This window comes from Vidua macroura, chromosome Z, assembly GCF_024509145.1.
Source record: "Vidua macroura isolate BioBank_ID:100142 chromosome Z, ASM2450914v1, whole genome shotgun sequence".
NCBI classification, from domain to species: Eukaryota; Metazoa; Chordata; class Aves; order Passeriformes; family Viduidae; genus Vidua; species Vidua macroura.
Genome location: NC_071611.1, coordinates 41903812 through 41928503, shown reverse-complemented (window position 1 = coordinate 41928503; position 24692 = coordinate 41903812). Strand labels below are relative to the sequence as shown.

Genomic DNA, 24692 nt, shown 5'->3' with positions numbered 1-24692 from the left:
ATCAGAAATCCCTGTGCTCCTGAAGTAAAGAGCATGGAGGGAGGAGCTGGTACTGTGGGCACCCCTGCTGTTCACATCGATGCAAAGCAGGTGTGATTATGCTGCTTTGGAGGTTGCTCTGTGCAAAAGCAGCAGGCTGTTCCTTGGTGCGACTGTCAGTGGTGATACACGGCCCCTTTGCAAACCCCACTTGCTTTGCTGGAGCAGCATAACCACACCCACTATGCTCCCGTCACCTCCAAAGGCTCAGAAGGGGAAGCCCCACTCACTTTTTTAGCTGCCAAAACAATGTTCATGGATGTGATTTTTGCCATGGTCGTGTGAGGACTGCTGTGTCAGCCCATGGAGGGTTTTGTCCAGAAGTGGAAAAGAGCAGTGGACTTTTACATGGGCATTAAAAGCTCACAGAGCTGCTGTGAGACATAGTCATTTGCGGCATTTGCTTCTCCCACATCCCTGTCTCTCAGCAAAACTCAGGAGTGATTCCCACTTGGAGTGAGTAGAGCAGTTGCCCAGGAACAGTGGCAGTATGGGGTGTGTGCTGCCACACTCCTACAGGGCTTAATTATGACCAAAAAAAAAAAGCAAAATGGCAGAGAGTACAGAAGACAGCTCCTGCAGGAGGATGTCAGGATGGAGGTGCCCCACACAGTGAGTTTGTGTTAGGACAGGCTGGCCAAAAAGGGGACTCTTAGATCCAAGACTGAGCCAACTCTGCCAACTGCTTCATATGTACAAACAAAGACAATATTAGATCCCTGCTTAGTTCCCATGATGTTATCTAAGAAGTGATTTGGGAAGGACCCTGGGAAAACAGGAGTAAAGAAGGATGTGAAGGGAGTAGGGGGAACTGCCAAAAGGAGAAAGACTTAAAATAGTGTGTTCAGTGACTTCAAGGGAAGCTGGAAAGATGCCTTGACTCCTTTTGGTAATTACCTTAAAGCAGGGAAGATACTGGGTACTAACCCAGCAAGCAAAGGCATAACTACAGCCAATAACTGGAAGTTGAACCACAACCACATTTGAATTAGAAATGAGGCTCATATTTTTGATAGAAAAAATGATTAAGCATTGGAACAAACTGCCAAAAGCCATGTCGGCTCCTCTGTTGCTTGTTATCTGCAGAGCAAGGCTGGCTGCCTTGCTGAAAGATGATTCTGTCAAACACAACTTATTGGGCTCAATAGAGGGGTAATGGAGGGATGTAATGGCCTGTGCAAACCAGGAGGTCAGGTGAGATGAACTAATTTTCTCCCATGGCCTTCAAGTTAGTGACTTAAGGAAGGTGCATATCCCTGTCTTGCAGATTTAGCTTCACAGTTGCTGTTTCTTTCATCGAATAATGTAGCTCAGGTGTTTGGTAGTGTAGATCAAGGCTGCGAGGAAAAATCTGCAGAACAGGAGGATGTGGGGTGTTCAGAGGATGCTGCATGTCCCCCCTTAGGATGCTCCTCACCCTGCTCCATCCCAGCTCCATGATATTTTGGCTCTTTGTGCACCCTGCTCCTCCCTGGGAGGAGACAAATGTTGCCTCAGTGCTGAAGTGTCTGCGAGGCACACGGTAGGGCAGGAAAAGAAAATGGGACAAAATGGGACAAGGTGGCTTGGGTCTGAGAAAGGGAAGGAAGAAGAGAGATAGAATGGAGATACTCATGTAAGCATTAGCATGAAGGACAGGAAGCTCTCACAGCCCTCCTTTGAGGGAGGGATTGACAGAGAGCTTTTGATGAGGAGCCGAATGGAAATAATGTGCCATCAAACAGCACGAACTCTGCCTCCAGCATGCAGACAGGAGCTTGGCATAGCATACCCAGAAGCACTTACCTCCCTTAATGGCCAGGCAGAGCCTCCCAGGCCACCCCATTATGAGCTGCCTCCCCAGGCAAGTTGGCACAAAGTGCTTGGCCAGCCCAGGAGCAGTAGTGCCACAAAGCCAGTAATGCTCCAGCCCCAAGAATCCCAACCCCTCCAACTGAGTGTAAGGCAGACCCTGAGAGTACGTTGGGGAAGCACACAAGTTCGGGGTCAGACCTGGTGAGTTTGTCTTTTTCAAGTTGTCTGACCCCTCTGGGAGCAGGAAAAGCCTTGCATCGTCACAGGGGGCCGTGCACCCTGCACGTCACAGTGCTGGCGTTGCTCATGGGGCCACTACCAATGGCAGGAGGAACTGGTGGCCCAGGGTAGCAAAAGGGCTGTGGTGCACTTGCAATTGGATTTCAGGGTGGTGTTGCTTGTGGACAAAGCAGCACCCACTACTCCAGGCTCCCCACAAGCACCCTGCAAGCAGCAGGCACAGCTGAGCTTATCCTGGGAGGGCAGTCCAGCAGAGACACAAGAGGAGGGGGATGCAGCCCCAGCACAGGGCTCCTGCTGAGCAGCTTTTCCCCACAAAGGAACTAACATGCCAGCAGCTGCTGGCAAACACAATCTGGGGCAAGCATCAGCAGGAGGAGCTGGCTCATGCTAGGAGAGGGTCAAGTCGTGTTCACCTAGCACCCCGACAGTGCTCCCTGCTTTGCATGAGAGGCACTTTGATTGCTGACATCTGTAGACAATCAGATAAGAATTAGAGTTATTCCTCTAGGCATAAATGGTATTTCTAATCTCATAATCCCTCAATATTGTTCTCACCAGGATGTGGCTGGTGCTAATCCCAGAGAGTTTGTTCTAGGGCAAATTTCAGGGAAGCCAGAGAGGTGCAGGAGGAGGGGTCACCCACCTTTCCTCTCTTCAGTCCCAGAATCTCTTCTGGGTGCAAAGCAGGCAGGGACAGCAGGTCAAGCTGCAGCCCCTCTTCCCAGCTGGAGGATTCTCACACTAGGATAGAGGCATTTCAGAGCCCTTTCACCACTGCTGCAAAGAGCCCCTGCAGATCTTCCCGCCCCTATCACTGCTCTGGGTTTGTCTCTTGGCTTATGAGGTCTGTAGAACCAGCAGTAGGCTCCAGCCTGGTTTAGCATTTGGCTGCTTTCTAGAAGCAAATACTGATCCCTGAGGATCACCTGGGATTTCTGTTCTGAAGAGGTGCAGTGAGGGAAACACCTTACTCCTGCAGGGCTGCAAGGTCCAAGGTTCCCAGCCAGGTGAGGGTGATAAGTGTTTTGTAAGGATCCTGACCTGCCTTTGGCCCTAATTTTGCATCTTCTTTGGGATAGTGTAGGGAGAACCACTTGGGTTGCTCCTTACCCCCTTTCCTGATATTGGTGTACTGCATACAGATGTGCCTCTCTTCAGCTACCCACAGTGACCTTCCATCCCAGCCACCTTGCAGGCACTGTCAAGGTGGAAACTGAGCTGAAAACCTCTCACCATCTACTATCAGAACAGGTAGGGATTCCTGTTGGGATCTGTGATATTTAAATGCTCCCAAGATTGTAGAAAGTCTCTGTCTTTTAGCCCCACTGCCAAAGAAGGAGTCATAATTCGTCTGTGCTGGTTTTCAAGGTTGTTTCTTTCTTCTTATCTAAAATATTTTCTCTCTGACCTGCAGCAGGTCTGTCTTGCAGGAACAGTGTGCAGGGCTCTGCCCCTCAGTGGGATGTTACAAACATTATGTACTAGAAACTACGTGTCCTATATTTACAATAACGTGCCAATATCTATCACCCATGTTGAACAGTGTGTCCCCAGTCTAAACCAATAGAAAAATGCCAACACCACAGTGAAACACGGAGGGCATGAAGAAGAAGAAAAAGGACAAGGCATGCCCATTTTCCTCCATCTTGCCCCCTTTGAACCCCTTATCTAGAATTCTAAAATTCTACTTTTGCACCCGTGCCACTTAATTACTACTTATATCAAACATTCAGAGCTTGTAATTCATCCTGTAAGACTGAAAACTCTTTTCCATGGACAGAGATCAGAGACAGTGTCTCTTGGACCTCTGTACAGGGGGGCTCCTGACCCCCTGCCAGGGTTCCAGACTTTCCAGGGCAGCCAGAGGTATGCCCTGGATTCCCACAGATTCCCATTTCTCTTGTCCCTGCTGCATCTTCCTTTCTGCAGCCCAGCCCAGCTGTGTGTGACAGCTCCAGTGGTACTGAACCATTCCAGGGGCTTGCACACCACTCCCAGCAGGAGCTGGGATGAAGTTCAGCCTGGCTGGGTGATATCAGGCTCCCATGCTGCCTGCAGCCATGAGCATCCCACATGATGCAGAGATGGAAATCGTGCTCTGGGCACCAATCTATTCCAATAGATGGTAAGGGGCCAAGGTAGCATTGTCTCAAGGAAGCAGCTTGCAATTCAGAAGGCCTGGTGTGTGCAGTCACAGGTCTCTGTGTTTCCAGCCTCCTGAGTTCTTCACTTTTACAGCAGCCTTTGCTTCTCCTGTCATTTCAAGCTTTTCCCCACTTTTATTCTGCAGATAGGTTGTATAGGCAACACAAATGCTTTGGCCATATTCTGGGCATCTCCTTCATCCTGGCAAGGTGAAGGTGTTGGAGATGGCTTGGCAGCAGTAAATACCCAGCAAATCTGTGTCTATTTGTGAAGTTTGCAGAGCCTCATGCTGGTACAACATGCCCATGGGCATGGGCATGCAGCAGAACAGGGGATGTGTGAGGAGGCTCTTTCCCTAGGGAAGCATGCCCATCACGCTGCCCTCCACACTCCTCTCACACAATCCTATCCACCAGCAACATTCCTATCTGCCTTGCTGAAACCTGTCCATCACTGCCTTGCAGCTCTGAGCAACTTGTTACTATAGCTACAGTCTTCCATGCAGGGAGAGCTCAGATCTCTGCTTAGGTGAGGTCTCTCTCTCATTCTTCAAGGCTGGAAGGGAAGGACAGGGCTTAGCCTGGAGGCTAGGCACTGAAGACTCTATGTGCCATGTGAATATTGTGACGGCAGGACTCAGGACAGAGTGGTGTGATGGTGCAACTTGCCTGGGAGTCCCTTAGTGTCTTGCAGACACTGAAACTATGAAAAGTCCCTGGGAAGAGAGGGTTGGATGGTGTAGGTTTGTAGTGAGCCAGCCTTACACCGCAGCATACATCCCTCCTGCTCTCTGAAGGGTGGCAACTGGAGAAGAAGCTAGCAGGAGCCCTCATGGCACTGAAAGATGCTAATCTTCAGATTCCTAAGCAATTTGCCCAGAAAGAAGAAATGAATGGGAGTTGCAAATCACTGGCAACTTTGGAAAAATGCCCTGGAAGTCAGAGCCAGATGAAAATTTTAGTTGCATATTGTTAAAGTGTTAAGCACTTGTGTCCAAGATTTTGCTCATTTTATTTTAGTTTCATGAGGTTTTTAATTAAATCAGAGGGAGCTCCAAAAGGAAAAGCCCTGAAAACCAAACCTTTCATTTCAAATCACCAGAAGCAAAAAAAATCCCTGCAGTTGTTGTCCTGTTTCTGTTGTGAACAAACAGGCTACAAAGCAGAAACAGATGTCTGAAAGCCTTTGACATAGCCAGATCCAGGCAAGGTGCTGGTAGGACAGCTTGCTTTGTACACATTTGAGTGGTCCCTTGGTGCAAACTGGCCCTGCTGGGGAGGGGATGAGTTCATGGCCATGGGTGGGTGAGCAAATGCTGTTCTGAGCCACCTGGGGCTGGTGTGGGTGCAGAGCAAGGACTTAACCAACCCTGAGACACAAGGCTGGGAAGGACACAGGTAAATGCATCCATTGACACTGGAACTGGGAACCTCTGCCCCCTTCCATGCTTCCTATCCCTGGGTGCCTCTCTCTGTGCAGGACTACCGTCACTCAGCCCAGAATTTGGGTTTGCCTTGTGTCAGATCTCAGACATAGAGTCCTTGAGATCAAGTAGACATCCAAACTTTGCCTGATTAGGGCATCCACATCTGCACATGAGCATTCCCTGAATACTGATGACCTCCAGAAGTGGATTGTGCCTGTGTTATCTCCCTTCTATGAACAGCCCAGTCCCTGTCTCTTAAAACTTGTTTAAACCAGTGCTTTTTCTCCTTGGGGCTGGGATATCATTGCTTTTCACAGCTGAAGGCCCTCCTGCCTCCGTGGAAATCATCCAGGGCTGCACCAGGAAAAGCAGATAATTAAATTCAGGCCCTTGCTTTTCCCCCATCAAGCAGATGCAGCATGATGGCAGTCCTACAGAGACTTTGTTTGGGGTGGAGGGCAGAAATTTCCATCTTGAACTTCCCCACAGCAGCTGCTGCTATGTGTCCTCTGAGCCAGGGATCTTCTCCCCCTATCCAGCCATGCCTCCCTGGCTTATCATTTCCAATCCTATCAGAAACAAAACTGCTGCTGCTTAATGCTTCATTACAGGCTGTTATGTGTCTCCTGCACTGCCCAGGAGAGCAGCAAGGAGGGCTCTGACTCTATTTAATAACTGTTTCATGGTTCCTAATTGACAGATAAAAACGCTACTAACTCGGTTTTATCAAACATAAGCCATGGGCAGGAGCAGCGGTGCCCTTCTGGAGCCAGGGTGGCAGCACGAATTTTGATCCATTATTTTGACATGGGAAATCCATATTATGCTAATCTGCCATCACAATGACGGGTTTATGCCTCACTTTTTCCCCCTGTTGGTTTTGGGTTTTGCAGCCTGGGGGGAGCTGCTGGGGAGGGGTTTTGGAAAGGATGGCCAGGGAAGACAGAGGAAGTAAGATGGTGGCTGGTGCTTTATTCTGAGGGGCCTTTCCCATGAGGGGCTGGTGCTTGGCAGCAAGGATTGGCTTTGCAGCATGTGCCCATGGGGGATCCATGTCTGCTCACCTCAGGACTGTGCTTTACCCTGGCAGATTCCCAGCCCCAGGACTGTCACACTATGGTTATTAGGCTGAGCCACACTTGTACACAGGGAAGTTTCACCAAGATTTTCAGCTCTGGTAGAAAAGGACCTATATGTGCTCAGATGAAACAGGTAAAGATTTATTATTGTAATTGGAAATGCTGGTAAATCAGGATGTTTCTTTGTGCCCTGTATGGTTAGCAGGATTGTGGGGCATTCTCCTCCCTCTTTTTGCTGGTATAGGTGACCAAGTGACCCAGACTTCTTCCATGCTCTGTGCTCAGAAACTTCAGAGAAATCCCTGCTCTCTCCAGGAATAGTAATGATAAATATTGGGATTCAAAAGCCACATGCTGGACCTGAAACCTTCTATTCAAACAATTTGGGATTTGCTTTATCAGATCCCACATGGGGCTGGCACTCAAGAAAAAGTCTTTGGAAATGAGATTTTTCAGGGCTTTCTCCTCCCATCACAATGACTGGAAACTTAAATACCAGCTGGGAGTCCCATAGGTATTGTGACTGCTGCTGGGGTTGAATTGCACCCGAGGTGGGAGCAGCCTCACTCCCAGGAGGTGTGAGCAGAGGTGGAGTTGCAGAGAAGTGTTGAGGGCTCATAGCTCTGTGTAGAGCAAAGCTGATGGCCACTGAAGGCATGCTGAGAGGATGAGAGGTTATTAGTAGTGAGTGCTTCAGGGATAACATGGAAGATATTGATTTAAATAAAAATCACCATAACAGCAGCTCTAACAGTGCCCTGTGTGTCACTTAGAGGAGAATCAGAGGCAGCAAGAGCTCCAGTGCTGGCACACTCAGAGCATTTCCTAGCTGGAAATATCATGCTGGAGAGAGCCAGGACTGCTGCCCATGCTCCTGAGCAGGGACAGAGACAGGGATGGGGAAGCGGGCACTGTGCCAGGTGTGCAGCACACACTGGGATGCCTAAAGAACATCACTGTAGTGAGGTGAGAGGCTGGACCCACCATGACCCACAAGGGCACACCGTACTGTTTGCAGTTCTTCTGGGAGCTGCAGTGCCAGGACATGGATATTCATGATCTCAGCCAGTTGCACAGCCCCCATGGAGGTCAGATTCCCATGGTGTGAGTCAGCTGCATTCCTCCCCAGGGTCAGTGAACTGTGCTGGGCTTCAGCGGCCTCAGCTGTCTCCTGCCCCGACACTTGCAGTGATTAACTGTGCTGGGGATGCTCGGTTTAGGTGGACAACACAAAGGCTAAGGGTCTCAGGTCAGCTGAAGACAGCTTCAGCAGCTCATCCATGGGAGAGGAGAGGAGCAGAGCAGTTTCTTGGCCACCCTTCATACCAGGAGTGCTTTTATCAATGGGGCGTGAAGGAATAATAAAATGCTACCAACTGTTTCCATAGACAGCTAATCCATCGGTATGGATTTGCTGTTAGGGAATCCGGCAGGCCCGTGCAGTTCCTTGTAGCTGGCTGTAACTCTCCTGCCATGGGTGCAACCATCTGCAACACCAGCTGTCCCCATCACGATATGGAGCCATGTCATGATGTGCTGTCAGCAAACAGAGATGTGATGCAAGATAATAGCCAAGCTGTCACGATAGAGAAGGTCTCAGCACAGAAGGGTTTCTCCACTCCAGGGATTTTTGTATGTGGAGTTTTTAGTGTGGTTCCATCTGATCAGCATGCTTCCATGAGAATTGGGAGTTTTGCGGAGGAAACCTCCCATGCCCTTCAGCTTTCCCATTGAATATGGGCAGACCATCTGCTGGACCTGCTGCACAGACAGCACAAGGTGGATTTGCATTACCAGATCTCTTGTCACTTCTTGCTGAAGGGAGTTAAAACCACCTGGAGCAGCCCCCTTCTTCTGGGAGAGCACAGCTTCTCTCAGGCCAGCTCACAGCCTGGTTCTGGCATTGAGCAGCATGTGTAAGAGTCAATCCAGCACATTCATGCATTACAGTCAGTGAATGGAGACACCCACCCAGCCTGGATCCTGCCCTGATCCTGCCCACTGGGCTGTCCTGGGAGCATCACACAGCTGATCAGTCTCAGCTTCTCTCTGAGGACAAGGCAAAATGAGCAAACTCACCTGCACTGGAATGACTGCTGGGAGTGGTCAGCTACCAGAAGCTGTGGCTGGGAGCTCCCCATTGCTTTCTGTGGTACCACAGTCTCTGCTTTGCGCTCAGACTCTGCACCAAGACCACCACTCAGGTTTAATGTCCCTGTAAATTACAAGTGTGAGGCTTTTTTCCAAATCAACACAACCTTCTTGTAGATGTGAAGATCCCAGTGCCGTGCTGCAGCCCTCCCAGACTCTCTGCACAGCCCCTCAAGGAGCTTATTTATACATGGAAAACCCCACATGGGGTAAAACTAAAGGAGCACAATCAAAATCCAGCTGTCTAGGGCTGCATAAGCCTTACTGTCAGTGAGTCCAAACCAGTGGTGGTATGAACACGATGTCAGCATCTGCAACAGGGGTAAGGATATATTCAGCACTCTTAGAGGCCAGTTTACAATGCTGGGATTCTCTCCAGCTAAACCACTTGGGTTCAGCTTTTCCCTAACCCACCTCATTTACTCATTTATCTTAATCTCCTAGCAAAAGTTAATCCACTGACTGCTTTGACCAGCTTCTTGCCTGGAATGAAATGACAAACTCCTGGCCACTGGTGGTCCTGGGCTGGCTTGTCCTAGGAAGATGGCAGTAGAGAGTAAAAGAGGGGTAATAGAGAGTGAAATTGCAACCAGAGAGCTTTGGCCAAGCAAGCAGCTTTGTCCTCAAGCATTACAAGATGATGGACTCCAATATCCTTGTGCCATGAGAAAAGGCGGATGTGTGCACCCCCTGCATCATCCCTGTGATGTGGGATGTGGGGAAGACCTGGGGGCCCAAGGCTGCTGCCTGCCCTGCTCTGTAGCTCCTGCAGGGCGGGATACTGCCCTGAATAGATCCCTCTATGAAGGGCAGCAAAACTGTGAGGAAAGCATTCAGCCCTGATATGAAGACTTCCAAAGGCTGGGAATCCTCTTGAGCCTTTGGCAAGCTCTTCTAGGTATCAGAAACATTTATCATTTTTTATGCATTTTTATCAGGCACTGATCTCTTCTCTGTGGTGCCCAGTGACAGGACCTGAGGGAATGGCCTGAAGTTGTGTCAGGAGAGATTTAGGTTGGATAATAGGAAAAGGTCCTTCACCCAGAGGGTGCCTGGGCACTGGAACAGCCTCCCCAGGGAAGTGGGGAGCAAGCACCAAGCCTGACAGAGCTCAAGAAGTGTTTGGGCAATGCTCTCAGGCACATGGTGGGATTCTTGGGGCTATCCTGTGCAGAGCTAAGAGCAGGATTTGATGATCCTTGTGGGTCCCTTCCAACTCAGCATATTCCATGATTCTGTGAAAATGCTGCAGACACGTGTGTGCTCCATATAAAGGAAGGATTTGATTTGCTGTCCCCAAGTGTCTATCCGTCCCCATCAGCCACAGAAAGAGTGGAAGACAGACTGCTTGGCCCAACCAGTTACTTTCCAGGTGGTTAAAGATAGATAAAAGCAACTGAGAACATCAGCCCAGCCCTTCAGAGAGGTTACTATCCAACTGTCCATGGCATTCCTGTGAAGTTTCTCGCCAGGCTTGTCTCCCATCAGGCTGGCATCTCTCCTGACTCAGGGCTTGGGGAGGACAAGATCTGCCCTGTACGTCTTCACTCTATGATTCAAGTCTTCTAAATCCTGCCTTGAGAGACATCCCACATCTTGAAAGGCTTTTGGCCATGTCAGGGCCAACATCCCCATCTTGTAAACCCTCAGCTCAGGCAGAGCTCAGGTGGTTTTCCTTACCGAGAGCTATTGGCAGCTTTATTTTTAACAGCATGTATGTGATGTGGAGTGGGATAGACCACTCCAGTTCTGGCTGGCACGTTATAAATCTCAGAAAGAATAAAAAAAATGCAAAGGGCCAGGAGATTTGAGGAGGGGGCATGAAAAAAAAAAAAAAAAAAACAGAAGAAAGAGACTGTTTTCCCAGAACCCAAAAGCAGACAGGGGTGGGGAGAGGGAAAGGCAGGGTTGTACGCCTCACTGGGGCAGAGTGTGCAGTTGTTTATACTGGAAATGAGTTTCTGTTTATTGCAAGCTATGGTGGGGAGACCACAAAGTGAACGTAAAACAAAATGGGAAGGGTGTGGGAAAAGTCAGGGGAGGGGGAGCGGGTGCCTTTGACAAACTCCAGAAGTCACGTCCAGTAATAAATCAAGCTGGGATCTGTCCTGGGACACAGGACCCAGAACATCTGCTTGGGCTGCAGGGAAGCCAGGCAGGCAAGGAGAGATCTCCCAGCCTTGCCTGGGGCCAGGCAAGAGACTGGGGCTTGGGCAGCTCAGCCACCCATGGGTGCTGAGCTCAGCAGTGCTCAAATGCCTGCAGAGGTGACAGAGCACCTGGGGTTCAGCAGGGAACTGCACTCCGGGCTGAGGGATTTAGCAGGCATCCTCTGTCAGCCTCTCCATCCTCAGCAACCTTCTATTGACTGCTCTATGCCTCCATTTCCCTGTAAGGTGACCGTAAGGTGGCACAGGACACTTTTCTCCCATCTACCACTTTTCCAAAGCCTTGCAGCATTTCCCACATGGGCAGGCAACTCCTGCATCATTTCAGAGCTTAGGCATGGTATAGGTGTCACCGGGAAGGGAGGTCCACTGCCCAGTTCCAGGGCAGCAGGAAATAGTATGCTAATGGGGCTGGTGGTGAAATGAGAGACAAATCCCACAATACCTCCACTGGGACCAGCAACACATCCATTCTGTGTACAGACTTTGAAGGTATTAAGTGCTAAGGATTTTGGTTTGACATCTGAATCCAGCTGCATTGTTGTGAGAAGCCCTTGCAGGTTATTGCTCCAGACTAAACTTCCATAAATAATCTATTGCCTTGGGTGTAGTGCTTTGGAAGGGGTGGTAAATGTTTGTTTTGCTTATTTAAGCATTCCCATCCTCTTCTTCCTTTTCCCCTTCCCTGGAAAATGGATCCTATTCACAACTGCAGATGACACAACACATGCCAATACATTTGCAACCCATTTGGCTCATAGCGACAGCTGCTTTCGAGCTACAAACTTCCTCAAGTGTCCAAGTAAAGCATCAGCATGGGGGTGGAACAAAGACAGTGCATCTGCCCAGTGGGTCCTGGCCCAGTTCTTGCATTTCCATCCCATATTAGTGCAGAAAGCAGGATAGAAAGCAACCGAGATGCATGTGTGAGTTAGGACCTCAAAAGTCATTTGAGTTTCACTGTGTTGGGCCATGGTTTGAGCTGCTCTGCCATAAAGCCATGGGTGCTGCTGTGGGATCTGCTCTCCAGAAATGCCTCTGAACCACCTTCTGGGTATGGGACAGGTACCATTGCTATGCCTCCAGCATCTCCCTCTGGCAGGCAAACCCCAAATCTTCCCAAACTGGATCCTGTCCAGGTTCACCCTCATGTCACCACTGGAAAGGGTCAAAACTTTGGCAGTATCACAGCATTTCCCCACTTATTCTAGGCATGTTGCCTTCTTTCCCATGCTGCTGATGACTTATACACCATGGGACAGACCTAACTGCATTGGCATTAACCCAGTCAGAGCTGGTTTTTTCTGCTCCAGTAGAGGATGGCAAGCTGTTGGGTATACCCAGACTGCTCTGCCCTATCTGTTTTTTGCCAGCACATCCTTGCAGCTCTCATCTGCAGCCAAGTCCTGGCTCTCAGACCTGTCCCAGCTGCTCACCTCATCTCAGAAGGATCTGTGTGCATCAAGAGGAGAGATCCTGTTGCAGGAGGCGTTTGCATTGTGCTCCTGGTTCATGACAGGGAAGTGGGGCTCATGTGAGCCCAGACACCACAGCATCCTTATGCTGCTGGCAAGGTCCAGACCACAGGGCTTGCTCTTCACCTATAATTTTCTGTGCAACACTTCAGAGAGCACAGCAAAATCCTTCAGTGACTCTAATAACATTTCTCTCCAAAGCTCTAGGGTATTCCCCCCCCCCCCCCCCCCCATCCCTGTGAAGTCATGCTTCAGGTCTGCTGAAATCCTAGCAAATGCCTCTAAAATCCCCTGGAGCCCTTGTGACACTTTATTGAGAGTCCAGGCCTGTTTGACCTTGGAGGGAGTGAGAAAGGGAAGGGAAGAAAGAGCAGCCTTAGGCTTTCCCTTGCAGAGACCACAACACAGCCAGAAATCTCTCCCAGACCATTATTGGGGTATCTGGGCACAGTGCCTTCCTCTCTCCTCTGCCACAGGTCTCCCAAGCATCTCCCACTGTGCTGGGCAGTGATGCTGCATGAACAGTGTGGTGTGTTCCCTAAAAAAACAGCAGTGCCCCAACCACCTGTGCATGGTTCCCATCCCAGCATCCTGGCCCCCTCATCCTGCCCAAAAAAGATTTGTGATCCTCTGGGTCACAGCTCCTTCCCTGCTGTGGTGCTTGGAGTGTGCAGGAAGGTTGCCCACCCTGGGGGAGCTCTGTGCTGGGCGTTCACACCATTCCTCAGGAAATAAATAAAACACTGATAGCAACATTTTTATGTGACAATAAGTGCTTTAAGTGCTTTTTATTTCTTCTTTGTTGTAAGCAAATCAGAGGATGCGTGACAGGCTGCTGTCCTCCAAGAGGCAGGAAAAGCTGTGCTGAGCATCCAGATTATCGCTGTCAGGGCAGACTTGGCAAGGATGCTGCTATTGTCACTGATCTGGTGCTGATACTCCCAGGGAAGGTGTGTTTGCTTCTGAGGTTTCATTGTTAAAAGACCATTGATAAATTACAGGGAGTCCGGAGGAAAATTGATTAAAGAATTAAAAGATACCGTATGACCTAAAGGGGAGATTAGGGGAATTCAGTGAGGTGCTTGCTGCGGAGTGGAGCTGGGGAGAGTAGGGAGGGAACAAAATGAAAACAACCTTGCAAAGGTGGTGATTAGAGCAGGTGGAAACAGTCTCTGTGAGTAACTGAATTGGTTTGTGCCTCACGTTTTGTTTTGCAAATGCTAGGCTCTCACACATGGGTGGGAAGGGCCTCCCCTAGCTGGAGCTGCCCCAGCCGCGCATGCCACAAATATCCCCTGGGGTTTGCCCTGCTGTGAGTGGGGATTTAAGCATCGAGCCAGGATGTGAGGAAGATGAACGTCATGTTCATAAAGCAAAGGGCTTTTTTTTTAGCTCAATTTCTTTACAGATGGGCTGGATAATGCGACCTCCCTTGAAGCCATCTGAGTTAAGGACACAGCTATTACTTCCAAATGAAGTACGGAGCTCTGTGACTTACATCATCCCAAGGACCTCATTGCCTTAAGAAAAGCATGAGGCCATGGTCTGATTCGGGCCTGAGGATAAAAAAACAGACATTAGTAAAGAGAGCAGTGGTATTGAGCAGTGCTGTTAGCTGAGCTGGTATTGCAGCCCAACACCTCCAGAAATGTCACACCCCTTTGTTTTCATCTGCTTGAAGGCATATTTTGGATGAGCTACAGAAACTGATGCTCTTCCTGCCTCCACCCTAAGGTACCAACAGCACAGGGGAAGATTTCAGCTTGAACTGGGAACACTTCTACTGTTAGTGATATGTCTGACTGGTATTTTCTCAAAGCCAGAGAGTGAGCAGCTAAGGACTGGTGTGAAGTCCTCATTTCCTATGATAAATTAGGCATCTTCCCAAATGCATGTCATTATTGGGCTATCATCATCCCTGAGCAGCCAGAATAGCACCACAAACCAGAGCCACCCCTGTGATGTCCATATCAGCTCCGTCCCCACCATGGCCCTGGGCTGTGATTTTGCCAGGGTGTATCATGCAGAAGCAGAGGTGGGATGAGTCAGGTGGCTTTTCTGGATGCACCAAAGGAGGCTGAATGCTGCTGGGAGCACTCTCACATATCCAGGGTGGGAACAGCATGGGGAGAAGCTCCTTCTGGTCCTGGGTCACTTGTCTACACCTACCTCCAGCATCTCCTTTGGCTCCAGCCCAGCTGTTCTGGCAAGGAGCCTGCAGTTGGTTTCCCAGCAGGACTGCAACAATGACATGAAGCTGGGCAGAGCCACCAGCATTGCAGGGGACAGGGCTCTCACACACTCACAGCTGGTCCCAGCAGCTGAGGCACAGGCACAGGCTGCAGATCAGCCCTAGAAGCAGAGCAGCATCTCACCAGGAAATCACATGGAGCAGAAGGGCAGCCCCAAGGATGTGAGTCGCTGACCAGGGGATGCTGAGTCTGCGTGAGCAAACCCAAATGCAATCAGGATGGCCAAACACAGGATGAGCAAATGGCTCCTCTGCCTGTGCCCACAGCTGGTGCTCCATGTGATACAGATACCCACTTTTAAGCCCCCTGTCCTGACTGAATCCAAAGTAGAGCAGTCAGTACAGGCTCAAGGGCATCGTGGGGTCTGTCTTGTGAGGGGATGGAAGAACAGACTGCAGCATATTCCTAGCAGAACATGTGGGTGAAAGGAGAGGGTGGTTTTTGATAAATGCTGAAAGAAAGGAACTTCACATGCAAAAGCCAGTACAGCTGTGAGGAGAAAGTGGATAGGGGGTATGTCTGTTTACTAACCATTCCCATCAGCTCCTTCTGCCCAGACAGGAGAAACCCAAAAATACTCTCCTCTACTGCAGAGAGAGTCAGAAACCTCCTACTTCTTCCTCTCCATTTCCTATGGGGTGAGAGGCCTCTCTGCCAGCAGGTACCTCCCTCACTGGGGAAGAGAGCAGAGAAGAGGACATATCCAGATTGCATGCCAAGAGAGATGAAGAGAGAGGAGGCATTTTTGGAGAGCTGCTGCCTGTTAAAGGGAGTCCACACTCCCCCGTTGGGAGATAGTTGGTAATATTCGTGGCTAGCTTGTTGCTCAGTACATGACAAAGTGCTTATAGCTTCCCTCCAGAGGCTCCTTCTGGATAAATATATAACTTCCAGGAGTGCTGGTAGGACAGCTTTGCCAAGGATACATGGCTGTTGATGGTCCCAGTTGTCTGATCACACCTGGTATTTTCCCCGTTTTCTCCATCTGGAGAAAGGATGGATTGTTTTCTTGCAGCCGTTAAATAAGGTGATGGAAGGGGCAGGGGCATTGCATGGTGTAGGCTGTGTAGTGAATTTCTGCCTGGAGCTGGGAAAAGGGGAGAAGGGAGTGCTGAGTTTTCTGCTGCATGCAGTGTAGGCATGGAGACAGGGGACCCTTGGGGTCCTTGATACCCAAAGAACCCTTGGGATCACCCTGCATTCCCCCTACACTGCCAAAAAAGGCACAGTCGTTCCTCTCAGCACACAAGGATGTTTCCTCTCTATGGCTTTTCCAGCTGAGCTCCCAAAGGAGTTTGTCAGGGGTCTGCAGGCTGCCCTGGTCAAACCTTTTACCAAGGAGAACAAAGGAAGGGAGCTACTTCTCCCTGGAGACCAGGTCTGTGATGTGCTCCCACGTGCACTGACCACAACCTCCTTGGGGTGTGGAGCAGTTTCTGGGAAACTCGTGTGTTACAAGGAAACATCTTGTGCCTGCATTGCCTTGGCACAGTGCATCCAGCCCCATGTGGAGGAGAATAGTCCCCTGGAAAGAGAAATTATTTTGGCAGGGACTGGAAAAACCCGTGTATTTCATGCCCTTCATCTTTCCCAGCCATTTTAGAAGAGCATCTGGGTGGGTGGGAGCTGCAGGGGCACGAAGCTCTCCTTTCCAAATCCCAGCTGTGGAAAGCCTTGAGAATGTGCAGAAATATCACATCAGCCCCCTGCTCTCCCTTCCCTGCTGTCTGGGCATGGCAGACTGGCATCCTGGAATGCTCCAGCCCTGAGCTCTAGGCAGGGATATGCTCTCCATCCCCGGAGCCTCCCAAGGCCCTGTTTGCCGGCACTTTCCCCTCATTTGCTGCACACTCCCTTACCCCAGACTGCTCTCCAGGTCTCCAGGAGCTGGACAGGGGCACGGCACAGTCAATCCCAGAGCAGCAGGTAACGAGGTTTGGTCATTACTGCCCGGGGCTATGTGCAAACCAGTGACCTGGCTCTGAAATGGTTTATGTTACATGCAAATCCCCTCGCAGAAGTGTTGAGGGAGGAAAGCTGGTCTCACCGTGAACTCCCTGGGCTGATGAGCAAACCCCAGCACAGCAGAGAACTTCCTGTGCCCGGCGTGCTGCTGTGCTGCCGCATCCCACCTTGCCGCTGTACCCATCCCAGGGGTACCACGCTGAGCACCGTGGCCCCAGCCCCGCTCCAGGGCTGGCGGTGCTACTGTTATACACAAAACAATAATCAGCTGCCGTAACGAGGATGCAGAGTAGCTGAGCTGGCTTCCCTGCTGTTGTGCCGGCTCCAAGTGGAAACAGCTGCATTTGGTTTGGTTAAATGTTTTATTTACTCACAATTATCCCAGATAACAGGTTTGCATTCATTTGTTCAATATTTAATATTGTTTCAGAGCAAAGCTGCTCTTTGGTTTCTGGTGGAGGACTGGGGCATCAGAAGGGACTTCCTGTTGTGGTGTGGTCCCAGGTGAAGGGTGCAGGTGTCCAGCATCCCTGCTGTGCATGACTCCCTAAGGCACCCAGCCTAGAATGCTGCCCCACAGGAATAAAGTCACCTCCAGGAGCACAGCTGCATTTGGAGTGCTGGTGTGCTCAGCAGGATGGGCATTTCCCTGGGACAGCAATGCTGCCAAGCACCAGCGCTGCCAGAGGGAATGGGAGCAAGAGGGTCTGTCATGGGCTTGGGATGCCAGATGGCTTCTCCTGCCTAAATCACCTTCCCATAGTATCCTGCACCTTGGGGAGCACCTCCAGCAAAGGCTGCCATTCCAGACAGTCAGCCCACCCCATGTCAGAGTTGCCAGAGCCCCTCTGCTCTTTCCTCCTTCCTCTCACAGATCAGCTCTGTGAGGTTTGCTTGATAATTTTCTGGAGGCTGGAGAATGGTCAGGTTTAAGGAGCAGCTCTGCTGTGCTGGAAACAGTGTGGCCTCGTGCACTGCAGGATGGAGCAAACTCCAGTGAGCCTGTGATCACACTGGGAGCTTGCCCTGCCACTGGCTCTAAGTGGGATGCTCTCTTCTCTTCTCTTCTCTTCTCTTCTCTTCTCTTCTCTTCTCTTCTCTTCTCTTCTCTTCTCTTCTCTTCTCTTCTCTTCTCTTCTCTTCTCTTCTCTTCTCTTCTCTTCTCTTCTCTTCTCTTCTCTTCTCTCCTCTCCTCTCCTCTCCTCTCCTCTCCTCTCCTCTCCTCTCCTCTCCTCTCCTCTCCTCTCCTCTCCTCTCCTCTCCTCTCCTCTCCTCTCCTCTCCTCTCCTCTCCTCTCCTCTCCTCTCCTCTCCTCTCCTCTCCTCTCCTCTCCTCTCCTCTCCTCTCCTCTCCTCTCCTCTCCTCTCCTCTCCTCTCCTCTCCTCTCCTCTCCTCTCCTCTCCTCTCCTCTCCTCTCCTCTCCTCTCCTCTCCTCTCCTCTCCTCTCCTCTCCTCTCCTCTCCTCTCCTCTCCTCTCCTCTCCTCTCCTCTCCTCTCCTCTCTTCTCCTCTCCTCTCCCCTCCCCTCCCCTCCCCTCCCCTCCCCCTCTCCCCTCCCCTCCCCTCCCCTCCCCTCCCCTCCCCTCCCCTCCCCTCTCTTCACCTTGCCCAAAAATTTACAGCATTGCCTCTTGCCATGCTCACTGAATTTTCTGCAAGGGAAATGAGAAAATCCATAGCTTGGTTTATGAGCCCCATTCAGTGTAAAATAAGACCTTTTAGAAATTTATCTGTTGCTGAGTCCACCTTTTTCTCCAGCACCTTCTTGGGGAATAAATTCTTGCTCTTTGAGGCTGGGGAGATGGCTCTTAGATGGCAGCAGGGTGAGGGGTCTTTGGCTACAGCTGCAGGTGTCCCTGGCCCATTTTGGGAGCTACCAGGAAGGTGCTGCAGTGTTGAGTCTAGGCTAGGCTAGATGCTGGCTGAATGTGGGCAGCTCTGGTGATCAGTTGGGTTGCCTCACACTCCAGAGGGATATATCTTCAGTGTCTAATTTCAAGGGAAAGGAATGTCCCCCTGAAAATGTCCACTTGCTAAGCTTGGGGTGGCTTAGACTGAATGGGAGAGACATAAACCCTGTCTCCATCACTTGCCCAGGTCATCTAGGAGGTCAGTGAGAAACAAACCCATCTCATCCTGTGCCCCTACACCTCTGGGTTCTCTAATTCTCTCTCAAATGAATTTTGCTGCATCAACTACAAAAAGCAAAACAAAACAAAACAAAAAGAAAAAGAAAAAACACAAAAGCAACACATCAAAAACAAACACCTGCTTTATCCTTCTTGAAGAAGTGGTAGTTATGAACATGATGTTCCTAGAACATAGGGAGCATCACCTGCTGTCCTCCGCACCCCTTCTCATCCTCACACTTACCCAAGAACAGACGGTCAAGGGGAAACAGAGCAAATTCAAAGCTTCACCTCCCTCCCTTTCTCAAGCAACAAAATACAGTTGCACCCAAACATTTCGGTCCGTGGAAGGGAACATCCCCAGCCATAGCCATGCTGCACTCCAGTGCAGGTGGCACATGGCAGACAGATGCTCCCCTGATATACACCTGGCAGTAGAAATACGCTTTATTCATCATTGTTTTCTTTGTTGTTTCCTACCAGCCTCCTATACACAAACAGGCTTTTAGAAAAAGTGGTGTTAGATAAATAATACATCGTGCTGGCAGCCAGCCTGTGCTTAACAAAAGCATCTGTGTAGATGCGTGCGTGGACTAGCAAGGTCTGCTGCTCTTGTGTCCACATGCTCAGTGCTGGCATCTTATGCTCAGGTGGATTCTTATTGTGCTGTCCAAGCCTCTGCAACTTTGCTTTTGGTCAGCTGGGTAGCTTTCTTTTTGTATTTGTACATATCCACCACCAGTGGTGTGAAAAAAGTCGTTGGATGATGATCTGGTCCTGCCGTGGGTACTTGGGGTGCAAAGAGCAGGATTTTGGCAGCAGAACAGCATTGATTGTGGGGTTGTCCCCTTGTGTGAGCCAGCATGGGGGTCCTGCCCATATGCAGGCAGGCTGTGTCACAGCTGCACCTCTAGCTCAAGCACATGATGCTGTCATGGACCCTGGAGTTTTTGCTGGCCCAAGGCTGAGATGATGAGTTATGCAGGTGACTCCAAAAGCACACTATGGGCTCATTATCCCCCATCAGCCCAGCGCTTGAATGTGCCCCAAGTGCACCAGAAAAAATACCTCCTACAGAAGTGTTTGAGAGGCCTCTTAAAACTTTTATTGGTGCTATTTTTTGTATTCCTCCACCTGTGGAGCAAGGCATCTTTAGTACATTCAGCCCTCAGCAGGAGAGGAAAATTATAACTGATCCATTTCAGAAACCTTTAAAAGTGACCTAAAATAACTTTTCTATATATTAAAGTGTCATGATTTTAATGTCCATTATCTCATGACCTAGCAGAGCTATGAAAAGCTCTTGTAGATAATTTTTAGTGGTTTCTAAAATGGATTGGTCACACTTTTCCCCTGCGCAGTGGGACCGAGGGTACCTGGACAACTGAGCCTTAGAGATGAGGAGGGAAACAAAAATCTGGTTTTGTGCTGGTGTATCCAGAGCTGTTTCATCCCCCAGGACCACTTGTGGTGCTGTCCTCAGCTGAGCAGAAGTGCTGAAGCTGGTCAAGTGACAGCTATTTTCAAAAAGCTGGAAAGACAAAGTTAAATGGATGCAAAGCATGGGGCACTCTGTGGTGGGAAAGCCAACTCCATCCCTGCCACTGGTCTTTTCAGGGATCTGCATAGATGATGACCCTGGCACCAGCTTTCACTGCTGTGGCAGACTCCAGATTTTGCTGGAGCATCTCATAGTTTGTGAGCCGTGTGCCCAGGTGGCATGTGCTCAGCCCTGAGCTCAGCTCTGAGCCTTTCTTCACCTCACCCAGAGCTTTTGTACTGATGCTGGTTTCAACCCAAGCCTCTGGGAAGCTGCCACAGCCAGGCATTAAACATGCTGGGTTTTTAGAGAGGACATCAGCAGAACACATGGGAGAAGTGGCTCACTGCCATGCAGGAGGTTAATAGACAGATTAGAGAGGGCAGGCACTGTTTGTGGCAAAAGGAAAAGAACTCTGCTTTTACAGAGTTCAGCAACTCCATTAAGCAATACGAATGTAAATATTTGTCAGAATTAGGGAGGCTGTGTGCAGGAGCCCAGGGAGGAGTGGCCAAGTAGCTCAACCTGTTGTTCGGGCTGTTTGTGGTGCGGGGCAGGTGCTGAGAGCTGGACATCATCTGGGGGAGGATGGAGAAGGTTGGAGCAGGACACCCCACACCCAGCAGCACTGCCTAAAACCTCAGGGCAGAAAAAGCCTTTAATGCTGCACCTTTGATGGCTTTGTTTTCCTCCACTGCCTTTCTTGCTCTCTCTGTTGGCCTGATGGGCTGGCCCACCTCCAAAGACAGCATTACAGCACGCTGGATCGATTGGAGCCTGCAATTTTATTTGCTGTCTTTAAGAGCCTTTGATGGGCAGCATGAGCCGTGCCAGCAAGTGCCTTTCCTGGGAGAGGAGGGGAGAGGAGCAAGGTTGCAGGCTCCCATAGGGAGATGAAGAACCTACCACCAGTTTGGAGAAGACACCATGGCTGGGTGGGCACTCCTGATGCAGCAAGGCAGCTGAGAAGGGGCTTGCAGCCTTAAACTCTGTGGTGCCTGGCAGTGCTGGCCATGGTCACCCATGTGGTGTCATGGTCACAGCCCCCTGTAGCACATTGCACTGGTCTCACACTCTGCCATAAACTTTCTGCCCGTCAAGGTGGAAAGTGGGGTACCTGCCTGACAAATCCCTCCTGGGATGCCTGTTGCTCTGGGACTGATGGCTCTGCAGAGATGGAGGCTGTAGGAGTCTCTGTGTGAGACAGCTTGTGTCTGCCCAGAAAAAGAGGGCAAATGTTGGGCTGAGACAGACTTCATACAGCAGCTTCCCTTTGGCTGCATCTGTGCTTGAACTCTGCATAAGGAGGGCAGATATGAGAGGATAATTTTGTCTCCCTTCCCCAGTCTCTCCTTCCACCTCTGGCTTGCTAAAAGACACCAGAGGGTAAGAGGTGGAGCATGCTGACACAAAAGGTTGGGGCTGCTGTTGGGGACCAGCCTCGAAGCAGAAGGCAGCACGGCATGCTGTGGAAATGGGGCATCTTCAAAGGCTGCTGCAGAGTGGGGATCGAAGCAGGATACAGAATGTGCAGACCTCCCTCCACCTCCCAGCAAAATTAACCTGGAGGTGTGAGCCCGCCACAGCCTTCTCAGTGGAGGAATTAGCACATATCAAGAAGAGCCAGATCCAGCGTCATACTGGAGACGCCGGATTATAAATTATCCTCAGATGGGCTAATTGTGGCGCATAGCAGTGCAGCGTCTTGGGTCGTGCTGGTAGGGCTGGACCCTGCAGGACTCCAGGAATGCTCGAAAAAGCCCCTCCTGCTTCAGCCCCGCTTCCCGGCGACTCCCGGTTACGGGCGAAACAGCTGAGCACAAGCAGCAAGTGTGCAAGTCGCCTACGGTGGCGTCCCCAGCGTCCCCAGCATCCCCAAACAGCATTCCCAGCCCCATCCCGGTTTGCCGGATGCCGGGCGGGTGCTGTTAGCCCACAGTGCCGCCACGCGGTCACCGGTCACCCAGAGACTGTCCCCAAACCCCCTGCACCCCTTCAGCCCCTCCGGGACATCTTCCGACCGCCCCCCCCCCCCCCCCCCCCCCCCCCCATTGCACCCAGCAAACAGCGATGCTGCCCTTGCTTCCGCCACGCCCAGGGGAGGCAGAGAAGGGGTTAAGGAGCCTGCGGGGAGGAGGAAGAGGATGGGGCTGTAGCAGGCCCTTGTCTCTGGCTTTGCGATTAGCCATTCTGTTTTGATGTGGAGGGTCTGCTTGAATAATTTAACCGGGAGGCTCATTAACCAGGCTCTGGCCTTCGTCTGTCGGCTGAAGGCTGAAATGGCCATTAGGAGGAACACTCGGAGCGGAGCGGCGCAACGTTCCCTGCCGCCGGTCCCCTCCGTTCCCTCTCCCTCTCCTCCTTGCTCCCTGCTTCCTCACTCTTCTGCACTTGGCTCCCTTATCAATTGCTTGCGCCCTCTAAGCCCTGCCCCAGGGGCGCCGGGGGTGCACAAAGCCTGTGCCTCAGTTTCCCCTCTGCAGACCGTAGTAGCCTGTAGACTCCAGTGGCAGCTGGAGCTCATTCCCGAGAACGCTGTGCCCCCGCGTGTGTCATGCCAGTGACAGCCGGGCTGTGGGGCTGAAGAGGCTCTGAGGCTGCCAGGTCTGCTCAGTTTGTTTCAAACCTCCTGCTTGGAGAGAAGAGCATGTCCTGGGATATTTGCAGTGGATGGATGGGGATGAGGGCTAACAAAGAAGGGGAGAGAGGGAACACCACAGGATCAGACAGCCTTTCCAAGGGGAATCCTGATGCACATCCAGCCCAGAGGGTGTATTTTATGGCAAGGCACTGTGCCAGACTGCTGCTCTTAACAGTAAGTGCAAGTGCCTGGGTACCAAGAAGAGTTGACTTCGGTGTCAGATCAGGTAAGATTTTTAACAACAAGGGTAAAATTCATCAGCCCAACGGTATCAAATCTCATTCTTCACATGCACCGTCCCTCAGCATTTTGCAGAGCTTTCCTGAAGCCCTTGCTGTGCTCCTGCAAAAAGCAGAGTGCACTGCACATGCATCCAGGAAAGCCAAGTACAGTGTGAACACATCACTGGGTTTAAAATCTTCTTGTGCCTCTAACCTCTAGGATCAGCTGACGAGGCCAGAGGAAGGCTGCTCCCACTGGGTCCTCTCATTCTGTCTCCTGTTGCCTCTGTGTCTCTTTGGAGGCAGTGCAACAGAGACAGGAATGCTCTTCCCCATGCCAAAAGCACACTGTTAGTCCTCTTGCAGAGCCGGATTTTCTCCACTGGTTTCACATTGTTCCTCCTCATCTTGCCAGTGGTCCTTCTTCCTTTGGTGACCTCTGATCATTTGGAGGATCATCCCTCAATAAGTTTATCACTCCCCAGGGATGTGGCAGAGAAAGCTCTGAGCAGTGTAGATTAATGGGGTCAAGAGAGCAGCACCTCCTCCTCATCAGCAACATCTCTGTCACAGCCTTGAAGACAATTTCCCCTGGTACCTGCAAACCATCTCTATCATTCCATTCCTCATTAGAAGCAGTGAGCTGCCCAAGGAGAAGGTGAGCTTTGCACAGCCCAACCAAACGCTAGGTGTCATGGAGGACCTCAGCAGAAGACATGGGACAAAGACCCCCAGATCTTTCCAGCATCTGATAAACACAGGCCAGGCTCCCCTTGCTAACTCTCCCCTCCCAGTCTGACAGCAGCTGGAAGTGGAGGGTCGTCCCTTTGCTCAGAACTTGGTGGTGACCCCACCTCAGTGGGTAAATTACCCTTTCTCTTTCCCTGGCAGCCCCCCCAAAGGAGCCAGTGCTGATGTGCCGGTCCAACAACTACCCGAAGGGTTTCTACTGCAGCTGGCACCTGCCCACTCCTACCTACATCCCCAACTCCTTCAACATCTCTGTCATGTAAGTGTCTGGGAAGAAAGGGTGCAACAGGGTGAGTTTCAGTCCCCGCAGCCTGGAGCAGGTCTCAGGTAGTGCCATGAAGTCTTGCGGCAGTCACAGGCAGGTTCTGACCTGTGCTGAGTATATGGTATCAGTATCCCAAAAATAGGCATGGGGAAGGATTTTCTGGGGACATACAAACTGGATGTTTGGGACCAGGACTTTGTGCCAAGAAAGTTTAAATTTCCTTAGAAGGGACCAGGAAAGTCCTCATTCCTCAGATCCCCTTTCCATGCTTCCCAAGACTATCCTCTCTGCACCAGTTGTCTGTAGTGATGTTGTGCCCACCAGCTTTTGGCACATTTGGCACATCCATGCTCTTTTCTGGTGTAAGCAGGTTGTTGTTGGGCAGCAGCAGTGTCTCTCACTTAGAACTG

At 50.8% G+C, this 24692-nt stretch overlaps 1 protein-coding gene across 1 annotated transcript in view; it reads left to right on the top strand.

The window, feature by feature from the left end:
• CNTFR (ciliary neurotrophic factor receptor) overlaps window positions 1–24692 on the top strand; it is a 221829-nt gene that overhangs the window by 157080 nt on the left and 40057 nt on the right. The window contains 1 exon segment of the mRNA XM_054003911.1: window positions 24159–24276. Coding sequence (XP_053859886.1) covers window positions 24159–24276 — 118 coding nt within the window.